The sequence below is a fragment of the Mirounga angustirostris genome, unplaced genomic scaffold (genome assembly GCF_029215605.1).
Source record: "Mirounga angustirostris isolate CCGP_5_RB_7025 unplaced genomic scaffold, mMirAng1.0.hap1 SCAF_9, whole genome shotgun sequence".
NCBI lineage: Eukaryota > Metazoa > Chordata > Mammalia > Carnivora > Phocidae > Mirounga > Mirounga angustirostris.
Genome location: NW_026991717.1, coordinates 60,996,305 through 61,021,828, shown reverse-complemented (window position 1 = coordinate 61,021,828; position 25,524 = coordinate 60,996,305). Strand labels below are relative to the sequence as shown.

At 40.8% G+C, this 25,524-nt stretch overlaps 1 protein-coding gene and 1 pseudogene across 5 annotated transcripts in view; one reads left to right on the top strand and one right to left on the bottom strand.

Annotated features, from left to right (window-relative positions):
• Window positions 1-22,657, bottom strand: part of ZNF106 (zinc finger protein 106) — a 65,920-nt gene extending 43,263 nt beyond the window's left edge. For 4 of the 5 annotated variants that reach the window (XR_010405037.1, XM_045900272.3, XM_045900273.3 and 1 more), the window contains exons 1-2: window positions 22,505-22,657; window positions 2,491-2,576 (exon numbers count right to left, since the gene is read on the bottom strand). Coding sequence is in view for 4 of the 5 variants with exons in the window: in XM_045900272.3 (XP_045756228.1) it covers window positions 2,491-2,544 (54 nt within the window). In the remaining variant the exon portion in view is untranslated. The remainder of the gene's footprint in view (window positions 1-2,490; window positions 2,577-22,504) is intronic. The other variant, XM_064570592.1, reaches the window with a different exon arrangement.
• Window positions 7,343-8,309, top strand: LOC123861301 (heterogeneous nuclear ribonucleoprotein A1-like; annotated as a pseudogene).
• Window positions 22,658-25,524: the final 2,867 nt, after the last annotated feature.

Genomic DNA, 25,524 nt, shown 5'->3' with positions numbered 1-25,524 from the left:
ATAACTAGGAAAGATCCACGGGTAGTAGGATTAAATAACCCCAAGTGCTCAGTTACCAAGCTTCTTTTTCGTTCTTATAATATTAATCAGTATTATGTTTTTTAAAGAAGGGGGGAGAAAGGAAGTTTTTTTTTTAAAAGATTTGGCAGTTGAACAAATTTATAAAACAGTGAGTAATACAACAGAATTTTTTTTTTTTAGTGTTTTTAACTCCAGGGTTTCTCAGTCTTTTAATAAATTAATGAACATCCAGCAGGGAGCCTGCTTCTCCCTCTCCCCACCCAGCCCCCGCCCCGGTTCGTGCTCCCTCTCTCTCTCAAATAAATGAAAAATCTTTTAAAAAATAAAATTAAAATAAAAAAATAAATTAGTGAACATCAGAATGCTCAGGGATGTAGTACACAGCTTTTTCCCACACTTACGGAGTATTTTTCTTCTCCACAGTATATTTGGAGAAATCAGGGTTACACTAGTTTGGGAGACTACAGGAAAGCACTGCTTCAACGTAAATTGTTGATAATCGATTTAAAACTCAGTATCAGGGACGCCTGGGTGGCTCAGTCGTTAAGCATCTGCCTTCGGCTCAGGTCATGATCCCAGGGTCCTGGGATGGAGCCCCAAGTCAGGCTCCCCGCTTGGCGGGGAGCCTGCTTCTCCCTCTTCCTCTGCCCCTCCCCCTGCTTGTGCTCTCTCTCTTTCTGTGTCAAATAAATAAATAAAAATCTTTAAAAAAAAGTAAAAAAAAAATACATTTATAAATAAATAAAACTCAGTATCAGAGTTATCTCTTTCAATTAACCCATTCCACTAATTCCTTAGACCACATTAACCTTAACACTCAAATCATGTCATTCCCTTGCTTAAAAACCTGTAACTGGCATTTCCTAAGGCAGGAGTGGGTAATCCCAGCTCTTGATTTTTCATTATGATCCACGGAAAAATATGAAGAGATGAAAACATGTTTAAACCAGAGTAGAGGGGCGCCTTGGTGGCTCAGTCAGTTAAGCATCTGCCATTGGCTCAGCTCATGATCCTGGGGTCCTGGGATCCAGCCCACCATAAGGCTCCTTGCTCAGCAGGGAGTCTGCTTCTCCCTCTCCCTCTGCCCCTGCTCAGGTGCTCTCTCTCTTGCTCACACTCTCTCTCCCAAATAAATAAAATTGTTAAAAAATTGTTAAAAAGAAAAAAACAAGGATCCTAGGTGATTCTTATTAAATAAACAAACAAGCAAACCAGAGTGGAAGAAATGCCAAAAGACTTAAAACGGCAAAATTATGAGCTATCACAAGGCAGGGCTGCTACTCCATGAGAAGTCTGACACCACACCTCTGAGTGTCTGCCTATCCCTCTCACACCTTCTCAATTTCCCATCTCCCCTCAACCTGAAAGGAGCCATAGGAATTTTTATTTATTATAAATTTGCATAAACTCTGGTCAAAAAATTTTAAAACTAGAAGGGCTCTTTTACTGTTGTAAAAGGCAGCAGCTATATTATTAAACATGAATTTAAAATCTCAACTGATTTTTCCATCACTAACAGAAATCCTAAATGGGGGGGGGGAATTCACCCCAGCCTACTGGATGAATTATAATTGAACCCCTCAGTCTGGCATTCAACACATTTTATAACTGTTTGCATTTAAATTACAAATTATATTGCAGTCCCACTATCCCCATTACAAACTGTCTTAATCAGGTAAGCCTTCTCATGGACTCCTAGAACTCTTAGACTCCATTCTACCTCTGTATCTCTGTACATGTTGTTATCCCACCTAAAATATCTCTCTTCTATTTCTCTGAAACCATCTTACTCCCAAACATCTTTCCAGGTTCACTCAAACCTCCCTGGCTAACCTAGCTCATGATAAGATAATCTTCCCAGTTCTCCGAATTTTCATTGACAATCCAGAGCATCTTAAAAGCTTAGAAAAAAATTTCTCAGTAGTTAAGATAGCAGCACTACTTTGAAAGCAAAGGATACAGGCAAGAAAAAGCAAAAAAGTAAGTCAAATTGCAGCCAATTTCCCGAAGACACAGGTAAAATTCTTTTAGTTCTTAAAAATGTTTTTCTCTGAGCAACATCCCCCCCTTGTGGACATCTAGGGTACTGTTAATGCCGTTTCTGCTCTGCAGCACTTTTCACAAGGCAGAAACAGAACGCAGGTACGGAAAACTAATGCTGTATCCTTAGCTCATCAGAAAGTAGTACAACCTCAAATAAACTGAATTTTAAGGTCTTTTCTCTGTAACTGGTTACTGACTAAATTAGTAACTATTTACTGTCGACTTCTGAGTATCCTCAAATTTTGGGTAGATTTAATAATATAGTTATATTGGCTTTATGAGGCACTAAAGAGAAAGAAACCAGTGGAATGAGACTATGATATAGGAAAGAAGCATAAATAAGACACTGTTAAAAGCTTTTACCCATCTACAAATTCCAAAAAGAGCAGTCATAAAGCCTCAGATTCTCCCTCTTCTATGTATTACCTTTTTTGAGCTGTACACAATGTGGCACAATATGCATTTTCGTTCTCGTACCATAGTGACCAGATCTGAAGCACTCAACTTCACACCTGCAATGAGGAAGTAACATTTAGTAACCTTTCTCCCCCGGATGTCTTCTTAGATCCACCTTAACATAGCTAAAAATCCAAGTCTTGCAACGCCCTCGCCTCCACCCTGCTCTTCCCAGCCTTCCCATCTTGGTAAACGAAAATTCAAGCTTTCCAGGTACCTAGGGCAAAAACTGTGGAAGTCAACCTTGATCCCTCTTTCTCACCCCATAGCTTCCCTCATCAGCAAATCTTGTCAGTCCCCCCCTTGAAATACATCCCAAATCCAACCCCTCCTCACTACTGAGCTCAACTGCCATCTCACAAGCCACCAGCCTACTGACTTGCCTCCCTAGTTCCACTCTTGTCCTCTTATAGTCTATTCTCAAAACAGTAGCCAAAGATTCTCACAAGATTCTTTTAAAATTTAAGGCAGATCATTTAGCTCCTCTGTGCAAAATGTTCCGAGAGATTCCCAACTCACACAACATCCAGTCCTTTGCCATGGGCTACAAAATCTGTTTCCTCTCCCGCTCTCGGACTCCATGCCCCACCTCACTGCCTCTGTCACTTCATTCCAGTCACACTGCCCTCCTTCCTAGTCCTTGATCACCCCAGGGCTTCTCCCACCTTTGAATTTCTACATTTCCTATTCTCTCTGCCTGTAATTTGCTTAAGACGTCTTTTATGTTCTCATGGCTCACTCATTTCCATTGGTATCTGAAATGTTGCTTCACCAGGGATGAGGGAGGCCTTTCCTGACCTATACAATGATGTATTTTTTGCTCCCCATTCCTTCTATCCTATTAACCTGCTTATTTTTTTGGCTGCAAAAAGCTTTATTGTTTCCATTTGGTCTATGGCTCGGGAGAGGGCTCCAGGGTGGTTAAAAAGCTGCCTAGTGGCTGTAGGGGGAGGCTCAGGCAGAAGCCCTGACACCAGGAAGATGCCAAAGGGCCCCTCAGAGGCCACTGGGCTCTAGAGGCTTAGTCATGCTTGAGGGTGAGCCTCTGGAACAGATACTTGCCCAGCCCAGCCTAGGGGCCAGCCAACCTGCCGAGATTAGTCAGGTGGTTGCCCATCTTCTAGGTGAGTTTCACCTGCTCATCTAGGAAATGGCTCTGCAAGAAGTCACAGAGATTAGGGTCTGCATGGGCAAAACCCAAGGCATGCACATATAAAAGGGGCCTCGTCCAGGTTCTTCTCCAGGATCACAGCATCTCCCATAGTGTCCAAGCTTTCATCCCCCCCATCTAGGGACAGCTTCTACACGTCCTGTCACAGGGCACAGCCACCCACATTTTGCATCTTCAGGAGATACTGGGCACCCTTGCACTTCTCCTCAGTTAACTGTAGAAGTGCCGGAGCCACAACGTCATGGCCAAAATACAAGCCCAGAGAGAAGGAGGTGTAGGAAGGCTGCAGAAATGTGTTTTGGTTTGGTTTTGTTTTTTTTTAAAGTAGGTTCCATGCCTAACGTGGGGCTTGAACTCATGACCCTGAGATCAAGAATCGCATGCTCCACTGAACTGAGCTAGCCAGGCCCCCCATGTCCAGAAATGTTTTTAATACTTCCTCAAGTTATTAACCATCAAAGCAAAACAGGATCAAAAAAACTTAAAAGCAATAAAATCAATGAAAAAGTGTGACTTTCTGGCATAAGCAACAGCTACTGTGGTGTTTTCACATATTCAGTCAACTGAGAACTGGGCACTAAAATACAAACTGTGTTTCTATTTAGTAAAGCCAAAGGCATCAACTCCTAGTAAATAGTCATATAATAATAATATTCTCTATCAACCTTTTAACCAAAGACTCCCTCTTTTTGTTTTCCTTTCACAAGCTCCGTGTTTCTAACCTGCATGAATTAAGTAAATTCATCTTCATTTCTGTAAAAAAAAATCAAAAAGTATAACTGCTAGCAAAGCATTTAATCAAAAAGGAAGACCTAGTATTTAAGCACTAAGTTGATAGGATTCCAGCCAAAGACAAAGGCATTTTAATTTCTACATCCTTGGGGCGGCTGGGTGGCTCAGTTGGTTAAGCGACTGCCTTCGGCTCAGGTCATGATCCTGGAGTCCCGGGATCGAGTCCCAGGTCGGGCTTCCTGCTCAACAGGGAGTCTGCTTCTCCCTCTGACCCTCCCCCCTCTCATGAGCTCTCTCTCTCTCAAATAAATAAAATCTTTAAATAATAATAATAATTTCTACATCCTTAATCTGGGTTAATATATGATTTCCATTAAGCTTTCTGAAATACATTAGCTCACAGCTTTCTAGATGGCAACCACTGGTCTCCTTAAAGGTCTTACTTAACAAGGGGGTGCCTGGGTGACTCAGTAGGTTAAGCACCTGACTGTTGATTTCAGCTTAGATCATGATCTCAGGGTCTTCAGATGGAGCCCCGTGTTGGGCTCCAGGCTGAGCATGGAGCTTGCTTGGGATTCTCTCTCTCCCTCTCCCCCGCTCCTGCCCCACTCGCTCGCTCACGTGCTCTCTCCCTCTCCCATTCACTCTCTTAAAAAAATAATAAAGGTCTTAACAATTATTAGAAGTCAAGGAAATAGAAACCATCCAACTTTGCAATCTCGAAGTGCTTGAGAGGTTACATTATACAAATCAAGTAAGTGTAAATAAACAATTCAACTACTGCTGTTCTTACTTTAACCACCTTGCATTTTCCTCCCATTATCACTTAAAAACACCCACTATGAAATCTTTCAATTTTCTCCAAACAACTATGAGAAATATCTGATATTTTTTTGTCATAATAGCCTTAAAAATACTGTAATAAATACCTTTTCTCAACATGCTATTTACTGTTCTGTCAATACAATTACCATGTCTGTGGGCAAAAACCCTATTATTAATTATTCTCCTTCAGATTCTTGTATTTAGTCGAGTCCTAATAGATCTCTATTTTTCATTTTTGCTGTCTATTCTTCAATGTGATAAGCCTTCAAGACCTTACATCTATTCTTCCTTCACCCAACTGCTCCACTCATTAAAGATTCCTGCCTTGACTCCCACCCCCAATAAAGAAGTTCTACACTCAAGCAGTACCTCAGAATCATCCACATAGCTGATTAGTAAAAAGAATTACAGTTGTGAAGGCAGAGTAGAATTATTGCACTGTAATCTCCAGAGACTCCATTTTGTACTTTACTATGCTCTCGCCATCCCTATGCAAGGGTCGTCATTCAAACGTGACTTAAATAGGTCAGAAAAACACACTTCCAAGTAACCACTATCTCATAATACTGTATCCCATCTCAAATATCAATGTTATAATATTTCTCCAAATATTTATTATGTAACTCAAGGCTGGAAAACACACTGTTTAGTGTCATAGAACTTTATTTGAAACATTGTCACATTATCTCATCCTACTATTCAAACACCCAGCAATGTAAGTGCAGGCTATCTGATGGTAGGTTATGTCTATCTCCCTGACCTTACCATAAGGAAGGGATCTGTCTTTTTATAAATCTCCTAAGATTCATTACAGTAAACCCGGTAATGCTTAAGATATTTGAACTCAGACTTAATTAAAGTCAACTCAGACTCTACAGGACAATGATAAACTGTGAAGAAAAAAAGCTTAGAGGTGGCTGGCTGGCTCAGTCAGAGGAGCATGCGACTCTTGATCTTGGGGTCATGGATTCGAGCCTCACGTTGGGTGTAGAGATTACTTAAATAAATAAAAACTTTAAAGAAAAAAAAGTTTTAATTATTGGGTTGAGGTTGGGGGAGTGGTACTCAGATTAGAATCCCTTCTCTGAATCTCACAGGTTAACTTTCTGTGCTTCCACCTCAACCCTGACCAAAAAACTAATAGATTTCTGATGAGCAAGACAGGGCAAGAGAGAGACCGTACTCAGTGACAGAACAAATCTTTGCCACTACCCCTAGGTTGCCCAGAAGGTTATAGAGCAAAGGTATGACTGGCACTTCTGGAAGGTCCTCACTTTCCCGAGAAAGTTTCAAGTCTCCTAGCTAAGGAAGGAATAAGCTGGTAACAGAGGTCAGAAAGTATTTTTGGTCACATCAACCTATAACCACAACTTTCAAAGGCTTATTCTGGGTAGCTGTCATATTTGCTAGTTCTAAGTTCTGGCTGGCTCCTGTTTCCCAAGGCAAGTGACTGGTGGTTTCTGCATCCAATATCGTTGACTGAGCATAAGCTTATCAGGATTTTACTCACTAGCATTCCTACTTTTTATATTATCAGCCCTAACACACTTACCAAGAGTTCATGTACCAACCACTCTTTTTAAATAAGCACAGGGCTAACAAGGCTGTGACCAGAAAAAGGCATTAAAAGTTGTGCCCCCCAAAATGAAGCTGTTCACATTGTCCATTACCAGGCAAGGAAATGGACAGGGTGGCCCACTGATCCCTTAATTCAGAATCAGAACTACCGCCAGGTTCCAATTTTTTACTCAATTATGGAACTTAGCAAGCATTACATCTTACAGGGAAGTGACTGAGGAAGAAACTGGGATAACACCAACCCTAACAAGACAGTAACATATTGCAAACGTCGTCATCATATAACAGACTAAGTTTTAAGCCCAAAGATAGCCTGTACAAACACTTTTTTAAAAGTATAACTTGGTAGCTTGTTGCATGTATTTAACAATTTTAAAAATTTTTATTCCTGTACTCAATATATCTTATAAAGATATTAAAATTTAAAATTCTGTGACATGAAATTTAAAATTCTGTGGCATGGAGATACGTTCGTTACGCCTTTCTGCCCACTGAGTCTCCCCTCCCACCACTGTCATGTCTAAGTCAGAGTCTCCTAAAAAGCCTGAACAGCTGCAGAAGCTCTTCATCAGAGGTTTGAGATTTGAAACCAATGAGAGTCTGAGAAGCCATTTTGAGCAATGGGGAATGCTTACGGACTGTGTGGTAATGAGAGATCCAAACACCAAGTGCTCCAGAGGCTTTGGCTTTGTCACGAATGCCACTGTGGAGATGGATGCAGCCATGAATACAACGCCACACAATGTGGATGGAAGAGTTGTGGAACCAAAGAAGGCTGTCCCAAGAGAAAATTCTCAAAGACGTGGTGCCCACTTAACTGTGAGAAAGATTTATGTTGGTGGCGTTAAAGACGACACTGAAGAACATCATCTAAGGGATTATTTTGAACAGTATCAGAAAACTGAAGTGACTTAAATCATGACTGACCGAGGCAGTGGCAAAAAGAGAGCCTTTGCTTTTCTATAACATTTGATGACCACGACTCTGTAGATAAGACGGCCATGACTGTGAACTAAGGAGAGCCCTATCTCAGCAAGCGACGAAGTGGTTCTGGAAACTATGAAGGTGGTTTTGGTGGGAATGACAACTTTGATTATGGAGGACACTTCAGTGGGCAAGGTAGCTTTGGTGGTGGTCGAGGTGGTGGTGAATATGGTGGCAGTGGGGATGGCCATAACAAATTTGGTAATGAAAGAAGCAATTTTGGAGGTGGCGGAAGTTATGATGATTCTGGCAATTAAAACAATCAATCCTCAGATTTTGGATTTGGAGGAAATTTTGGAGGCAGAAGCTCTGGCCCCCATGGTGGTGGAGGCCAATACTTTGCCAAACCACGAAACCAAGGTGGCTGTGGTGGTTCCAGCAGCAGCAGGAGCTACGGCAGTGGCAGGAGGTTTTAATCACTGCCAGGAAACAAAGCTTAGCAGGAGAGGAGAGCCAGAGAAGCGAGAGGGAAGCTACAGGTTACAACAGATTTGTGAACTCAGCCAAGCACAGTGGTGGCAGGGCCCACCTGCTGCAAAGAAGACATGTTTTAGGCAATGCTCATGTGTATGGGCAAAAAACTGAAGACTAATTGTATAACAGGTTATTTTAGTTTCTATTCTGTGGAAAGTGTAAAGCATTCCAACAAAGGGTTTTAATGTAGATTTTTTTTTTGCACACATGTGGTTGATTGCTAAGTAATGGTCTGATCATGATGCTGAATAAATGTGTCTTTAAAAAAATTCGGGGGGGGGGGGCGCCTGGATGGCTCAGTCGTTGGGCGTCTGCCTTCAGCTCAGGTCATGATCCCAGGGTCCTGGGATCCAGCCCCGCAATGGGCTCCCTGCTCAGCGGGAAGCCTGCTTCTCCCTCTCCCACTACTCCTGCTTGTGTTCCCTCTCTCGCTGTCTCTGTCAAATAAATAAATAAATCTTTAAAAAATAAAATAAAATTCTGGGGACACCTGGGTGGCTCAGTCAGTTGGGTGTCTGGCTCTTGGTTTCAGCTTGGATCATGATCTTAGGGTTGTGGGATCGAGCCCCATGTAGGGCTCCGTGTTCAGCAGGGAGTCTGCTTGGGATTGTCTCCCTCTCCCTCTGGCCCTCTTCCCCCAGGCTTACTCACACGCTCTCTAAAATAAATAAATAAATCTTTAAAAAAATAAAAATCACTGAATTACAATCACTGCAAGCTAATGAGCGAGTCTAGCTAACTGCCCAACATCTCCCCCAAAAGCTTTGCCGTTCTCCAGGCATCTTGTTGCTAACAATACATTCAGTAATCTTCAACCACTTTATATAAGTAGGACTACAATAGCTATCATCTTCATTATTTCTTCCTTTTATATAATCTTTTAAGTTCATTGACTACAGTCCTGGTGTAATACAATAAAGCATTTACTTTAGCAGTTGATGTTAATAGCTTTCTAAATGCCTCTGTCCTATACTTAAAAAAGTATACTTTAAAAAAAAAAAAGTACACTTAAGTCTCTGAGGGCAACCCCTTTGGGTCCCCTCCTTGGGAGCTCTGTACTATCACTCTGCTATGACTCAATAAATCTTGCTTTGTTGCCCACCAAAAAAAGAAAAAAAATAAGTCTCTGAAAAAGTCACCATATATTTTATCAGATTTTAGGGAGGAATTTATGTGCCACTAAAGTAGTGGTATTGCAAATTTTAGAATTTGCAAAAATGCTCAATATCGCTCTGTAAATGTCAAAAGTCTAATGCTCACTAAAAGCTCACATGGGGGCGCCAGGCTGGCTCAGTTAGTTGTGTCTGACACTTGGCTTCAGCTCAGGTCCTGACCTCATGGGTTGTGGGATCGAGCCATCAAGCGCATGCTCTCTCTCTCAAATAGTTTTTTTTAATTTTATTTTTTTTATTTGACAGAGAGAGAGAGCATAAGCAGGGGGAGCAGCAGAGGCAGAGGGAGAAGCAGACTCCCCGCCAAGCAGGGAGCCCGATGTAGGGCTCGATCCCGGGACCCCAAGATCATTACCTGAGCTGAAGGCAGATGCTTAACCGACTGAGCCACACAGACGCCCCTCAAATAAATCAATCTTTAAAAAAAATTAGAAATCAAAAAATTAAAGCTCTGATGCATACTGTGCATGTGGCAGTGATATATCCAAACTTCTCAGCAAGTAGGTAGTAAAAAAAATACGCTTAGACAAAATTTGGTACTATTCAAAAGTTCAGCAATCCAACAGCTTGGAAATTTTCCCAGGGCTCAAATTCTACCTCAAAATTGCCAGCCTAAAATGAACAGTCATATATCCTCCTAAATGGTCTCAGCATCCTCTCTCAAACTATTCTCAGGTAATCCTCTACTTTCCTAATCCTTACACAGCAGCAGGAGAAATCCCTTTAAAATACAAATCTGTTCATAATATTCCCTTTTCTCCCTATATTGTATTTTAGAAAATTTCAAGCACAAAAATGCTGGGAGAATCTCATAGTGAATATCCTACACCCAGTTTCCCATATATCCCTGTATCTACCACCTAGATTCTACCATTAACAATTTACCATATGTTTTATCAGATAGATACCTTTCCATCTATCCTTAATCACTTCATCATAATGTATTATGGCTTGTTAATAGTTTGCCCAGAATTATTTAGGGTCTATGTTCATAAGGCACACTTTTGTAATTTTCTTTTAAATCTGTAACGTCTTTATCAGGTTTTAGTTACTGGGGTTATGCTGGCCTAGTGAAATGAGTTTGGAAGTGATTTCCCTTTGTCTATTTTCTGTAATTTTATATAAGATTGATGTTATTTCTTCTTTAAATACTTGATAGAATTCATCAATGAAACCATTATGGCCCTAAGTTTTCATTATGGGAAGTTTTTTTCAATCATTATTCCATTTCTTTAATATAAGCATCTTCAGATCTTATCTCAACTTGTGACAGCTTTAGTATATAGATATTTTCAAGAAACTGTCCAGTTATGTTGTGAAATTTTTTGGCATAAGGTTGCCTATAATATCCTCTTATTGTTCTACAGGATCTGTAGTGGTAAATCCCTTTCATTCCTGATACTAGTAATTTGTGTTGTTTTCATCAGTGTATTTATGGATTTAACATTATTGATCTTTTCAAAGAACCAACTTCTGACTTTGTAATTTTGTGTAGTTTGTCTTTTCCTATTTCACTGATTGCTTCTGTTGTCTTATTTCTTTTCTTCTATATACTTTAGAAGTATCTTGCTCTCTACTAGCTTCATAAGGTAGAACTTTAGGCCATTGTCTTTAGACCTTCCTTTTCTAAAATAGGTGCCTAAAGTTATAAACTTCCCTCTACACACTCCATTAACTGCATCCTACAAATTTTTAAAGCACTTTTTTTTTTAAAGATTTTATTTATTCATTTGAGAGAGAGAAAGAGAGACAGAGAGTGCACAAGCAGGGGTAGAGGCAGAAGCAGACTCCCTGCTGAGCAGGGAGCCCAATGTGGGGCTCGATCCCAGGACCTGGAGATCACCACCCGAGAAGAAGGCAGATGCTTAAGCATCTGAGCCACCCAGGTGCCCCTTAAAGCACTTTTTAATAAACTATTTATTCTAGAATAGTTTTAGACTTACAGAGAAATTGCAGAAATAGTAAAGTACCATATACCCCACTCCCAGTTTCCCGTATTATTTACAACTTGCATCAGTATGAGAGCTTGTCATAATTAAAAAAACTGATATTGATACATTATTCATTTAAGTCCATTATTTTATTTCCTCACTTTTTACCTAGTATCCTTTTTCTCTTCCAGGATCTCAACCAGGATACCACATTACATTTGGTTGTGATGTCTCCGCAGGCTCCTCTTGGCTATGACCATTATCCCACAAATTTTGATGCTCTATTTTCATCATCCAGTTCAAATTACTTTCTCTCGTGATGTCTTCATTCACACAAAGGTGTAGAATATGTGTGTTATTTTTTTTTTCTAAAGATTTTATTTATTTGACAGAGACACAGAGAAAGGGAACACAAGCAGGGTGAGTGGGAGAGGGAGAAGCAGGCTTCCCGCTGAGCAGGAAGCCCGATGCGGGACTCGATCCCAGGACCCTGGGATCATGACCTGAGCCGAAGGCAGACGCTTAACGACTGAGCCACCCAGGAGCCCCTGTGTGGGTTATTTTAGACATCTTGATTTCTACTTTAATCCCACCATGGTCAAAGAACATATTCTGTATTATTTCAATCCTTTCAAATTTATTGAGACTTGATTCAAAGCTCAGCATCTGGTCTGTAAGTACACCTGGGGAAAGAAGTATATTCTGTAGTAGTTGGGTGGAGCTCTATACTGACTTTTTGTTAGTTTAGTTGTCTATCAGTTGTTGAGAAGAGTGTTAAAATCGCCATGATTGTTGTCTATTTCTTTTTTTAATTTTATCCATTTTTGTTTGATGTAATTTGAACCTCTGTATTAGGCACATACATGTTTATGATTATGTCATGAATTGACCTCTTTATCATTACGAAATGACCCCCTTAACTCTAGCAACACACTTTATCTTGAACTCTACTTTATCTGATATGAATATAGCCACTCCAGCCTTCTTATGCTTACTCATTAAAAGGTGTATTTTTTTCCATGCATTTACTTTTAGCCAATCTGTCCATATGCATTGAATCAGAGTATCTATTCCATTAAACTAAATGAAATTATTGATATGGTTGGATTAGGTCTACCATTATTTCTGTTCGGCTGTACCTCTAACCTCTTTTGGATTATTCACTTTAATTTTTCTACTAGCTTTTAAGCAACACTTCACATTTTTTCCGTAGTGAGTATTCTTTTTTTTTTTTTTTTTTTTAAGATTTTTTATTTGTTTGACAGAGAGAGCACAAGGAGAGGGAGAGAGAGGGAGAAGCAGGTTCCCTGCTGAGCAAGGAGCCCGATGTGGGACTCGATCCCAGGACCCTGGGATCATGACCTGGGCCGAAGGCAGCCGCTTAACCGACTGAGCCACCCAGGCGTCCCTCGTAGTGAGTATTCTAAGAATTACAAAATACATTCCTCTCATTTTACACTTTACTCAATGTTAATAATTTGCCATTTCACATAATATATACAAACCTTGTTCCCATATAGGTCCATATACCCCCACCTCCCATTCCATGCTTTATCGTATAGGTTTCGTATCTACATTATGTGATGATCGCCACAAGATGCTTTTTAAAAATTATTTCAACAGTTATATGTTGAAGAAAAAAGTGAGAGATTTATAACTATCCACATATTTACCATTTCTGATGTTCTTCATTTCCTTATGAAGATTCAAGTTTCCACCAGGTATCATTTCCCTTCAGACTGAAGCACTTTAGCATTTCTTGTAGTGCAAACCTGCTAGTTATGAACTCTCTTGGTTTTCTTTTATCTGACAATATTTTTATTTCACTTTCATTCTTGAAGGCGATACTACTGAATCTGAAATTCTGGATTGTCAAATTTTTCTTTCAGCATTTTAATCATTTTCTATTCTCTCTGGCCTTTATGATTACCCTTCTGTATGCAACATGGCTTCTTCTGCTGTTTTCTGGATTTTTCCTTTGATTTTTGGCTTTCAACAGTTTGATTATGAAGCACCCAGTTACGGTTTTCTTCATTTTTATTTATTTATTATTTTTTAAAGATTTTATTTATTTGAGACAGAGAGAATGAGAGAGAGAGAGCACATGAGAGGGGGGAGGGTCAGAGGGAGAAGCAGGCTCCCTGCCGAGCAGGGAGCCCGATGCGGGACTCAATCCAGGGACTCCAGGATCATGACATAAGCCGAAAGCAGTCGCTTAACCAACTGAGCCACCCAGGCGCCCTTCTTCATTTTTAAACCTGTGGTTTGCATGGTTTTGTCTTTATCCTTACTGGGATTTGCTGAGCTTATTGAATCTGTGAATTTATGCCTTTCACTAAATTTGGGAGATTTTCAGCCATTATATTTGCAAATATTTTTCTTTCCCATTCTTTCACCTCTACTTCTTCTTCTGGGACTTTAATTACATATGTTGGATTTTTTGATATTGCCCCCAGGTCCTTGAGGATATGCTGCTCCTTTCCCTGAATAATTTCTACTGATCTTTAATTTCATGGATTCTTTCCTCAGTCATCTCTATTCTGATTTTAGCCCATCCACTTTATTTTCAGTATCATATTTTTCAACTTTGGAATATCCATTTGGTTACTTAATACTCATTCTTTGTGAACATATTTTCCTATACATCGCTTTCCTTTTATAAGAGTTACAAAAGTTTCAAATCCTTTCCTGCTAATTCCAACATTTATGTATTTTAAAGTTAGTCTCTGTAGATTGTCTTTTAACTTGAGGTTACATTTCTCTGATCCTTTGTATGTAAGTAATTTTAGAATATATGCTGCATGTTGTAAATGTTCTGTTGTGGAGGCCCTGGATTCCTTTATATTCCTCTGAAGAATGTTTTTATTTTTGTTTTAGTAGGTACTTAAATTGGTTGACTCAAACTGCAAACTCTGTGTCTTAGGTAGATGAAATCTCAATTTAGTCCTTTTATCCTTAGTTGATCTTCTTGGAGTCTGCTCTACACATGCATAATTCAACAGTCTGCCAAGATTTGGGTAGAATTCATTCACAGAGTTTGATGCTTCTCTATGTTCCAGGATTCTCCTCTCACTTCCCAACAGCTGTGTCTGCCTTGAGCCTTAACTTTTGTTTCTTCAGGAACCAAAACACTGCAGTTTATTTCAGAATTTTAACCATCCTACCTGGTACAGATTGGGGCCGTGAAAATGGGAAATCATGCCCATGTCGTTCTGTTCCTCAAATGTTAATTCCCTTCCAGAATCTGCTTGCTTTGGGTAACTCCCCATTGATCTTAGTTGTATTATGTACTTCTGGTCTAAATAGCTGTTATGCACAGGAGGGTCTACCAGTAGGAGCTTACTAAGCCATGACCAGAACTGGATTCCCATGCTTGCACTTTTAAAAGCCCTCAGACTGACTAAATGGCTCCAGGCAATGTTCAAGCAGGTGGGGCTGTTCAAAAAAGACTTACCTATCAATCCTGTGATGGAGTAGGTAGGAGGCCCTAGGTTTAGTGACAAAGTTGGCTAGGGTCTGCAGTGACTCTTAAATGGCAGTTGTCTTTCATGAAATGACTCAGCATTCTGGTCTACTTCAATTTCACTTTCACCTAAACATACATTTCTATGATTCCCTCAACCATACACTGAAAAAGCCAAGCCCATACACTCATGTTTAATGCCTCAGCCCCTGACTTTTAAAAGCCCTTCATTACGTCCAATAATTTAAGATAAAAACCAAAATATTTTAAAAAGCCCACTTGATATGACCCTTGCTAATAAGTACTAGGTTTGAGCTACTTTTCCCCTAGATCTCTGTACACCAGACAAAATGGTATTTCCAGTTCTTCCCATCTACCATGTTCCCTCCCTTTTTCATATGTTGGTCCCTCTCCCTGGAAAGCTTTTATTCTTTTCCATCTTGTTAACTACTCATCCTTCAAATCTCAGTCCAAATGTCAGCTGCCTGGGGAAGTGCTCCCTGATCTCTCAGATTAGGCCATATTCCCTCATATACACTTCTTTCCTAAAATCCTGTACTTTCTTCATACCACTTGTCACAACTGTGACTATTTCTGAGGCAGGGAGTAGAGCAGCAGTTCTCAACCATATCAGACCCAATATCCTTTTTTTTTTCTAAAACATGATGGGAATTTTCATTCTTACATAAATGTGAGGGATTAATATAACACTCCCCAGTGTGCTCATCAACCAGCTTCCCCAACTGTCACCACACAATTTTTCTTTCAAGATATTTATACCTTTTCTTAATCATAAATATTTTGTAATATCGCCTATCCTTTTTTTTTTTAAGATTTTATTTATTTATTTGACAGAGAAAGACACAGCGAGAGAAGGAACACAGCAGGGGGAGTGGGAGAGGGAGAAGCAGGCCTCCCACTGAGCAGGGAGCCCCATGTGGGGCTTGATCCCAGGACTCTGGGATCATGACCTGAGCCGAAGGCAGATGCTAAACGACTGAGCCACCCAGGTGCCCCTAATATCTCCTATCCTTAATGAAATGAAATTCAGGGCGGTAGGGGGAGGGGGAGTGGAAGAAGCAGATTTCCCCCTGAACAGAAAGCCCAATGTGGGACTCGATCCCAAGACCCTGGGATCATGTATGCACACGTTCTCTCTCAAATAAAAATCTTTAAAAAAAAAAAGAAACGACATTCAGAGCTACTGTAACTTACACAAGTAAAATCTAAAATATCAATATAATGTGCTAACTATAACAAAAAAGTAATTTCTCATAAAAAATATGCATTTCAACATGCAAATGCTTGGACATGACTAGATTAGATGATGTAAGACTATGAAGGTAACAATTACAAATACAGACTGAGGTAGACATGTTATGTTGTTGATAAAAATACCAGGAATAGCACTGCTGTCTATGATATGATTTTCCAAAATAGGGGCCAACTCTTTGTAAACTTTCTAAAGTAAAGAAAGCACAATCACTTGATTTATACAGTAACTATGCTGTATGTAAAAACAAAACAAAAAAAAAATAGAGTTTCTGTGTAAAACAAATTGGTTCTAGGCCATACGATCATAAACAGATTTTTCACATACATGAACATCTTCTGGAACATTTGAAAGTGATGCAAAATGTGTAACAATTTTTACCACATAGGTTAGGGATGTCCTTTACATTGCAGGATGTCCAACATCCCTGATCTCCATCCACTAAAGTCAATGTCATCCTCTCAATGATTCTGAAACCAAAAAACACTCCCACAAATTTCCAAACTTCCTTAGGGGATGATCTCAAACTCATTAAAAACCATTGCATTAGGATAAAGGAAGATAGCCAAGATCTCTATAGCCAGACTGCTTGTGTTTGAAACCTGGCTCTATCACTTACTAGTTGTGTGCAATCTTGACCAAATAATTTAATCTTTTTGTGCATTCATGAAATAAAAATATTATTAGTATCAATGTCATAGGGCTGTTTTGAGAAATAAATTTAAAAATCCACATAAAGTGTTTGGCACAGAGCAGGTACTGAATCTTTGCTATTGTCATTAGTATAATGATTTGCTTAATGACTGCCTCTCCCAATAGAGGGTAACCTCCTTGACAGCTAGCAGGAATGCCTGTCTTGTTCATCATTTTATTCCTATGACTTGCCACACCATCTGGTATAGAATAAGCACTCAATACTGTTGAATGAATGAACACAAGTTAGCAAAGACATTCAAAATATAAACAATAAAAACTGGAGTATAAACTTCAACAGTATTATTTTAGGTTATGCTGCTAAGATACTTCTATAGAAGAATGACAAAATTTATCCTAGTGACATATACATAAACATGCAGAGTATCTATAGTGGGATACCCAAGGAACTGGTAACAGTTACTGCCTCTGGGGAAAAAAGTGAGGGTGTGCAGGTTTTCATTACAGACCCTTTTGTACTTTTAAAAAAATTAAACAATAATACACATATAGTTTTAATTTTTTAATTTTCTTTTAACTCATATTTTTTTTAAACCTTGAAGACTTTAGGCACAAGAACCAAGACTGCATAATGCTTCCACGTATAGAACTTTTTTGGAACTCCAGAAATCATTAAGAGCTTCGACTTGCACACATATTTTGAACTTTCAAAATGGCTCATTATAGACTATTACATTACAGAGATCTATCCACATTTACTGATACTCCAAAATGTCTAATATCATTAGATACTGATTACCTGTTCAAAAAGATATGAGAGACAAGTAACATAACTACTAGGAGTAATAACAATTTTACTTTTACATACCAGTGTATAGTTTACAAAGTATGGTGGAAAAGCATGACCTTGGAAACAGATAAAATTAATAGGTCTACCACCTTGAGTAAATTTTAACCTCTGAACTTGAAATTCCTCTTGTATAAAATGAGATACTACCACCTAGTTATCAGGGATTCAGTTTTAAAAAGCAGCAGCATGGGGCATCTGGGTGGCTCAGTTGATTAAGGGTCTGCCTTCGGCTCAGGTCCTGGGATCCAGCCCCACAGCGGGCTCCCTGCTCAGTGGGGAGCCTGCTTCTCCCTCTCCCTCTGCTTGGGATCCTTTGTTCACTCTCTCTCTCAAATAAATAAATAAAATCTTAAAAAAAAAAAAAAAAAGGCAGCATGGGGCACCTGAATGTCCCAGTCGGTTAAATGTTGGGACTCTTGATTCCAGCTCAGGTCATGAATTCAGGGTTCTGAGATTGAGCCCCATGTAGGGGTCCACGCTGAGCACAGAGACTGCTTAAGATCCTCTCTCTCCCTCTGCCCCTACCTTCCCCCCGCACCCCACCCCCCCCAAAAAAACAGCATGGAGCACCTGAGTGGCTCAGTTGGTTAAGAAATCGACTTTTTTTTTTAAGATTTTATTTATTTATTTATTTGACAGAAAGAAACACAGCGAGAGAGGGAACACAAGCAAGGGGAGTGGGAGAGGGAGAAGCAGGCTTCCCACGGAGCAGGGAGCCCAATGCGGGGCTCAATCCCAGGACCCTGGGATAATGACCTGAGCCGAAGGCTGACGCTTAAGGACTGAGCCACCCAGGCGCCCAGCAACCGACTCTTGATTTCAGCTCAGGTCATGATCTCCGGGTTGTGAGATGGAGCCCCACCTTGCGCTTAGCACGGAGTCAGCTGGAGATGCCCTCTCCCTCTCCCACTGCTCTTGCTCTCTCTAAACAAGTAAATAAATAAAAAAATTTTTTTTTTAAGATTTTATTTGTCAGAGAAAAAGTGCACAAGCAGGGGGGAGCAGGACGCAGAGGGAGAAACAGGCTCCCCGCTGAGCAAGGAACCCAAAGCGGGATTGATTCCAGGACCCTGGGATCATGACCTGAGCCGAAGGCAGTCGCTTAACTGACTGAGCCACCCAGGCATCCCTAAATAAAATCTTTAAAAAATAAAAAATAAGCAGCAGCAATTTCTTCCAGTAAGCTTTGTCTTTTTATTTTTTTTTTTTAAGATTTTATTAGAGAGAGACAAAAGAGAGCAAGGGTAGAGGGAGAGGGAGAAGCAGACTCCCTGCTGAGCCTGGAGCCCAACCTGGGGCTCTTGGAGCTCAATACCAGGACCTGGAGATCGTGACCTGAGCCAAAGGCAGACGCTTAACCATGTGAGGCACCCAGGCACCCAAGCTTTGTCTTTTTAAAGGTAATTATTTATATTTTGAATAGGTAACACTAGTTTTAAATTTTAAATATACAAAAGGGCTTACAGCTGGTTTCCAAGGGGAGAAATACAATTTTACAATGGAGAATCTCACATTTACCATCTGAATCCACTAATCTCAACATCATTAATAGAAAAACTAGAGTACACAGCATAGTCTATGATAGCCCCAAAGTGTTTAACCTGAATCCAATCAAGCATTTACCTGTACCTTCCAGTTTGCAGTAACCAGCTAAGTAAACCACTAGGAATCAATCAGATAAATCCAGATAATTGACCAGGTCTCTTTCAACAAGTCATGACGAAAGAAGAGAAAGGGAGAGAAAAAAGGTAACTGTTCTAGATTTAAAAAGATTTCAAGAGACATAATAGCCAAATGCAATGCATAGACTTTGATTGCAAATAGGATCAAAAACAGTGCGGGAGGGAGGACAATTTGGGGAAAATTTTTAAGGTTTTTTTTGTAATCTCTACACCCAACATGGGGCTTGAACTCACAACCCCAAAGATCAATAGTCGCATGTTCCTGAGCCAACCAGGTGCCCCCAATTTGGGGAAATTTTAATAAAGACTGGGTATTACATAATACAGAAAAATTAGTTGTTCAGTGTGATTGTGTTACCGGGTTATGCAGGAAAATGTTCTTTTTATGAGAGATGTGTATTAAATTGTTTAGAGATGTCAGGAATAAAATACAGCAATGTAACAACAGATTTTAAAATGATCAATTTGCACAGATTCAATACAGCATTTTCTCTACTTTTCTGGATGTTTTTAAGTTTCATAAAACAATTCTTAAAAACATGATGTGGGAAACAAAGGCAGAAGAAAAAATTAAATTTCCTTACTATCTACAGCCCACGGACAAGTCCCTGAAACAGGTAGAGTGACCTCTCTCTAGGAACTCAGCTGCCTCAATATAAATACTTTGCTAAGGGCAAAAGGCTAGTTTTAGCCCACCCCGTAAGTCTACTTTAACATATAAAAATTCCTTTGGAAACTTCCTTTATCTACTCCCCCCATGATACAAGTTGTCAATCATCCCCCAAGCATATGACCCACAGATATACATCTGAAGGGTCTCATGACTAAGTTTTTACTAAACAGTAATATAAGACCTTTCCTAACAATTGCTAGCCCCCTCAGGATCCGGGAAACCTTGTTTCCAAAATAGCTGGGAGGCTAACACTATCCCTAACCCCCTCCCAACTTGAAAGTATATAATGGGCCACTCCTCATGACCCCAGGGCAACTCTACCCACAGGTCCTGTCCCCGTGCTTTAATAAAACCACCTTTTTGCGCAAATGCGCGCGCATGCGCGCACACGCGCGCGCGCACACACACACAATCTTAAAAACACAGAAAATTATTCCCTTCCCATTCCTATTTCCCAGCCATGTGCACCTACAGTCACTGTTACCACTTTCTTACATGTTCCTCCAGACGTATTCTATACATATATATGCAAATACATAAACTTTTTAAAAAAGTAACAAACGGTTGCAAAATACAAAACCTCTTTTGCACTTTTTGTTTCACTTAACATATCTTGGTTATTACTCAGTATCAGCACAGAGGGCTGGCTTGTTCTAACAAATGCGTAATTTCTTTAACCAGTCCTCTACTGATGAACACTTAGGAACTCTCATTTCTTGATAGTTCCTTTCAGATTAGATTCTAGGAGGAAAAAACCCAACTGACTGTAAGGTTTCAATTAAGAGACTTAGCATGCTGAATGTGCAACTGGAGTATTCCTATGTAACTTATCTACCTACATGTTCTTACTCACTGGATACACAAATTAAACCTAAACGTCCCACTAAAATATTCCAATTACGAAATGCACAATATGTATATTTCTCACAGAGCCATTCATGGTCCCAGAACCAAGTCAGCTAGCATCTACCATTATTCCTTGCTTTCTTTGTACAGGAGACTCTTCTACAGATTACACGTACTGCGCTCTAATGTAGATAAAAAATTACCATTTGCAGTTTTTCCTTTCTAAATATCGTCCTTTTAATCAAAGCAACTGGTTCTGAACTAACTTGATCATTTTCCTTCACACCCTCCTACCACCTTCCAAGCCACGTTGAAGTTCTTCAAAAACCATCTAGTACCTTTAAAGGTGTCTACCATTTTCTAAAGAGTTAACTCTAGAAACTAAAACTGTCATGTAGTTGCTTCTCAAAAGTGCTTAGGATTCTTGGTGTAACAGGACAAGATGAGCCTTGGCATATGTGAATTTCACCACTTACCCTAGCTAGGTTAGCTTGAGCAAATTACCATCAAACTTTCAGCGGCCTAATCTGAAATCAAAAAAACACTTTCCATTACAGTATCTCATCAATCTTTGTGAGAAACCTGAGTGTGTCTGGCACATACGCAGTGGTGCTAAATGTATCCTAACTGAATCGAAATATTATCTTCCATTGTTTCATTCACAACCAAACTGGAGAACAGGGATTTAAACAAATTTTACTATTTCCCATGGGCTTTAGAATAGTATTGGGCTCGGGCGCCTGGGTGGCTCAGTTGGTTAAGCGACTGCCTTCAGCTCAGGTCATGATCCCAGGGTCCTGGGATCGAGCCCCGCATCGGGCTCCCTGCTCCGCGGGAAGCCTGCTTCTCCCTCTCCCACTCCCCCTGCTTGTGTTCTCTCTCTCTGTCAGATAAATAAATAAATAAAATCTTAAAAAAAAAAAAAAAAAGAATAGTATTGGGCTCTTAAGTGCTAAAAAGTTATTTCGGCTTGAGTAAATTCTATATAAACCATTATGGTGGATAAGGCACCTATTTGTTAGTAAGAGAACTTCCCTTAACTAGCATGGCAGTCCCAAATTTCTAAAAGCCATGGAAATCTCAAACTTCCCAATAAAATGGCTTACTGACTCTCAAGGATGATTAAATTGAGCAGACTCAAGCGGGAGCGGGGTGCAAAGTATTTCCTCCCCCATAATTATGCACCGGACTAAATATTAAACTGACACGTAGTAAACGCTCCATAATTAGTAGCTGTTATTAAGAGGCATCCCACGGGGAGAGAAGACGGAAGGAGGCAAAAGAACGGAGGCTGTCAGTCACAAGAGGTCGAAAGGTGTTCCTGGCCTGTGACCCGTAGGCCTTGAAGCACCTGGGTCTACGAGATCCCTGAGGAACCGGGGGCCGAAAGAGGTCAGTGGCCTCCCCTAAAGGTCAGGGTTCTTTCAGGCGCGTTTCCTGCAGGGGCCAGAAGCAGAGCAGAACGCCCCCGCGAGAATCTGTACCCCGAAGCCAGAAGCACCGCCTGCCTGTAAACCGCGCGGGCTCTGGGAGAGGGGAGGACCGGGATGCCGCTGCGCCGCAGCCTGCAGGAGCAGAAACCCGGCCGCGTCCTGCAGCTCGAAACCTTAGGGGCAGACCACCAGGACCCCGCCGTTCCGGGATGCCTCAACGCAGCCCGGCCCCTCGATACTCACAATCACAGCCGACCCCTCTTACTCCATCAGGCCGCCAAGGTCCCCGGGAGGGGGCTCCCCGAGGCCCCCCTCAGTTTTGGGTCCGGCGGCCCACTCCGGACCCCTTCCCCGCCGGGCACCGCCGCCGCTGCCGCCAGCGCGCAGGCGCACACCGCCGCCGTCACGCTCCTTTTTTTCCCCCCCCTTTGCTGCCCGCCTTTCTCAATAATCTAGCTTTATTTGAACACACGAGAGTGAACAACGGACACAGGGGAAAGAGGCTTTACTGGAAAAGAAAGATCAAGAAGGCAGCCCGGCTTGCAGAAGTTACTCGGCTGCACTGAACGCACCTGTGACCAGCCTCCCTAGTTCCTTTCTCATTCTTTTACTCTTTCTGGGCCTCCCAGTTGCTTCTACTCTCTTCCTAAATCCCCAGCATTCCTTTTATATTGTGGCAATTGTTTAAGCTAAATTTCGAACCATTTTTGCCTTGTAAAACTTACTGAAGTTTAATGGAAGGTGCAAGAGCTTGAGGGCAGACAGATCTGAGTTCAATCTTGACCTAGCTACTAGTAATTTATGACTTTGGGCAAATTACAAGTTTTCTCGGAAACTCAGTTTCTGCACAGTTAAAATTAGGATAGTGATATCTCTCAGGGGGTTGCTGGGATTAAATGACATAACAGGGGTCAAGTGCCTATCCATGAATGGGTGCCCGTCATAAAGTAAAAAAATCCATGAATACCAATGATTATATTTTAATACTGAATGTATTTATTTCCTTCATTAAATGTAGTCCATACTCATTCCCTCAGGATCCTATTTTTAGTGACTACAATTAATCAGATAAACCAAGTTACATTAAGATTAATAATGGTGTGAAGTGTTACTCCTATATTATTGAAGTTCTAATAATGTCTATGTTCAACAAGATCTTCAATACCTAAAATCAAAGTAAGCAACTCATCTTCATCTATGTATAAGCCCAGATTTGCATCTACAGGAGTGAGGAGCTATTCCAATTCTGTATTTGTGACATCACAATTTCTTGAAACACTCAAAGTCTGAGGTACACTGCTCATTCTACTCTCCTTCAAAGGTGCAATGGAAGGACTATGTTGCCCTATAAGCTCAGGGCCATAGTCCAAGAAAAAGCTTGTAGAAGACCAAAGTCAGCCATTGGTGAGCATCAAGGTAATCCTAGATCAGGGTTTTTTTGGGTTGTTTTTTTTTTTAAGATTTATTTATTCATTTGAGAGGCAGAGAGCAGGGGAGCGGGGAGTGGCAGAGGGAGAGGGAGAGAAGCAGACTCCCAGCTGAGTACAGACACCACCACTCCGAGATCATGACCTAAGCGGAAACCAAAAGGAGGACACCCAACCGACTGAGCCACCTAGGCACCCCTAGGTCAGGGTTTTATAACCTTGGTACTATGATACTTTGAACATAATTTTTTTTAGAGGTGGGGAGGGGCAGAAGGAAAGAGAGAGAATCTCAAGCAGGCTCCACGCCCAGTACAGAGCCCAATGCTGGGCTCCATCTCACAACTCTGAGATCACGACCTGAGCTGAAATCAAGAGTTGGACACTTAACGGACTGAGACACCCAGGTGCCCCTATTTTGGAGATAATTCTTGTGCTGTCCTGTGCATTGTAAGATGCTTAGCAGCATCCCTGGACACTAGATGCCTGTAGTATCCCCCACCTTTACGTCCTTCACATGCCTTTACATTACATCCTTTACATTACACCTACGTGCCTTTATATCCCCCAACTCAATCCCCATCATCTTGACAATCAAAAATGACTCCAGACATTTCCAAATATTCCTTCAAAGGCAAAAATGTTCCTGGTTGAGAACTATGGCATTATACCATGGCATTATCCCAACCATAAATAAACTCAACCATACATTTTGTCCACTTCTGCGCACAAGAAGTGACTGCTACTTGAGAAAGTCACACAGGAGGGTAGAAGCTGGGAAGCTCATTTTTACCAATCTTATAAAAGCCCACACTGCTTAACAGTCCTACTTGTCTGGGGTCAACTTGTTCTTTCACTTTCTGTAACAATATTCCAAAACTTCTCCACTTTCCTTAAAGCTCCCAGCTCCTTTTCTATTAGCAGATGACCTCATCTCCTACTTCACAGAGAAAACAGAGGTCATCAGATGAGAACTTCTTTAACTTCCTGTTACTAAACATAAAACATAAAACTTACACATACTTCCTCTTATAACTGAGATACCTTCTCTCTTCCAAAACCCTCTTCTTCTTTGAAATACTTTTTATTTATTTATTTATCTATCTATCTATCTATCTATTTTAATTTCAAGCACTGTGCTCTATTCAGGAAGAGTTCCTGGACCTGTTTAAAGCCCTTCAATGGCTGTGTTCATAGCATAAAGTGCAGGCTCACTAGTCCAAAAGTGCAAAACCTTCCAAGATCTGGCCCATTGCTGACTATTTAAACCTTATTCCCCACTTCACCCGGAGATACACCATGAGCTGCAAGCCTCTAACCAGGATGAACTACAAGGAATTTACCGAAGGTGCTATGTTCTTAATGGCATACGCTGTTCCCACAGGCTGGAAAACTATTTCCCTCCATCCCAGACTTCTGGCAGAACTCCTACTTAGCCTTCCTGACTGAAAAGTCAATTCCTCTGGGAACCCTTTCTGACATCTCTAAGAATAAGGCGCTGCTTTCATTGTGCGCCAACTTCGCCTCGGACTTTCCAACGCCATACACCATATTCTATCCACTATAATTTGTTTACATATCGATCTCCAATCTAGACAGGTGGAAAGACCCGGGAAGGCAGGGAAGGCATTTTTTTTCTCCCTCTTTTCTTCAGCGATCATCCAGCAAACGGTTTACCCTTGACAAATGTTTGTTGCATAAATACTTCCCACCTTTGAGAGGGATTCGAATTATCCGGTCAACGGGTGAGTCCGCAGACTCTCCGCCTGCGTGGCAGGGAGATTTAAACCCCTCAGACTGTGATTGGCTCTAGATGCAGGGGTGTGTCCGCGGCCGCGC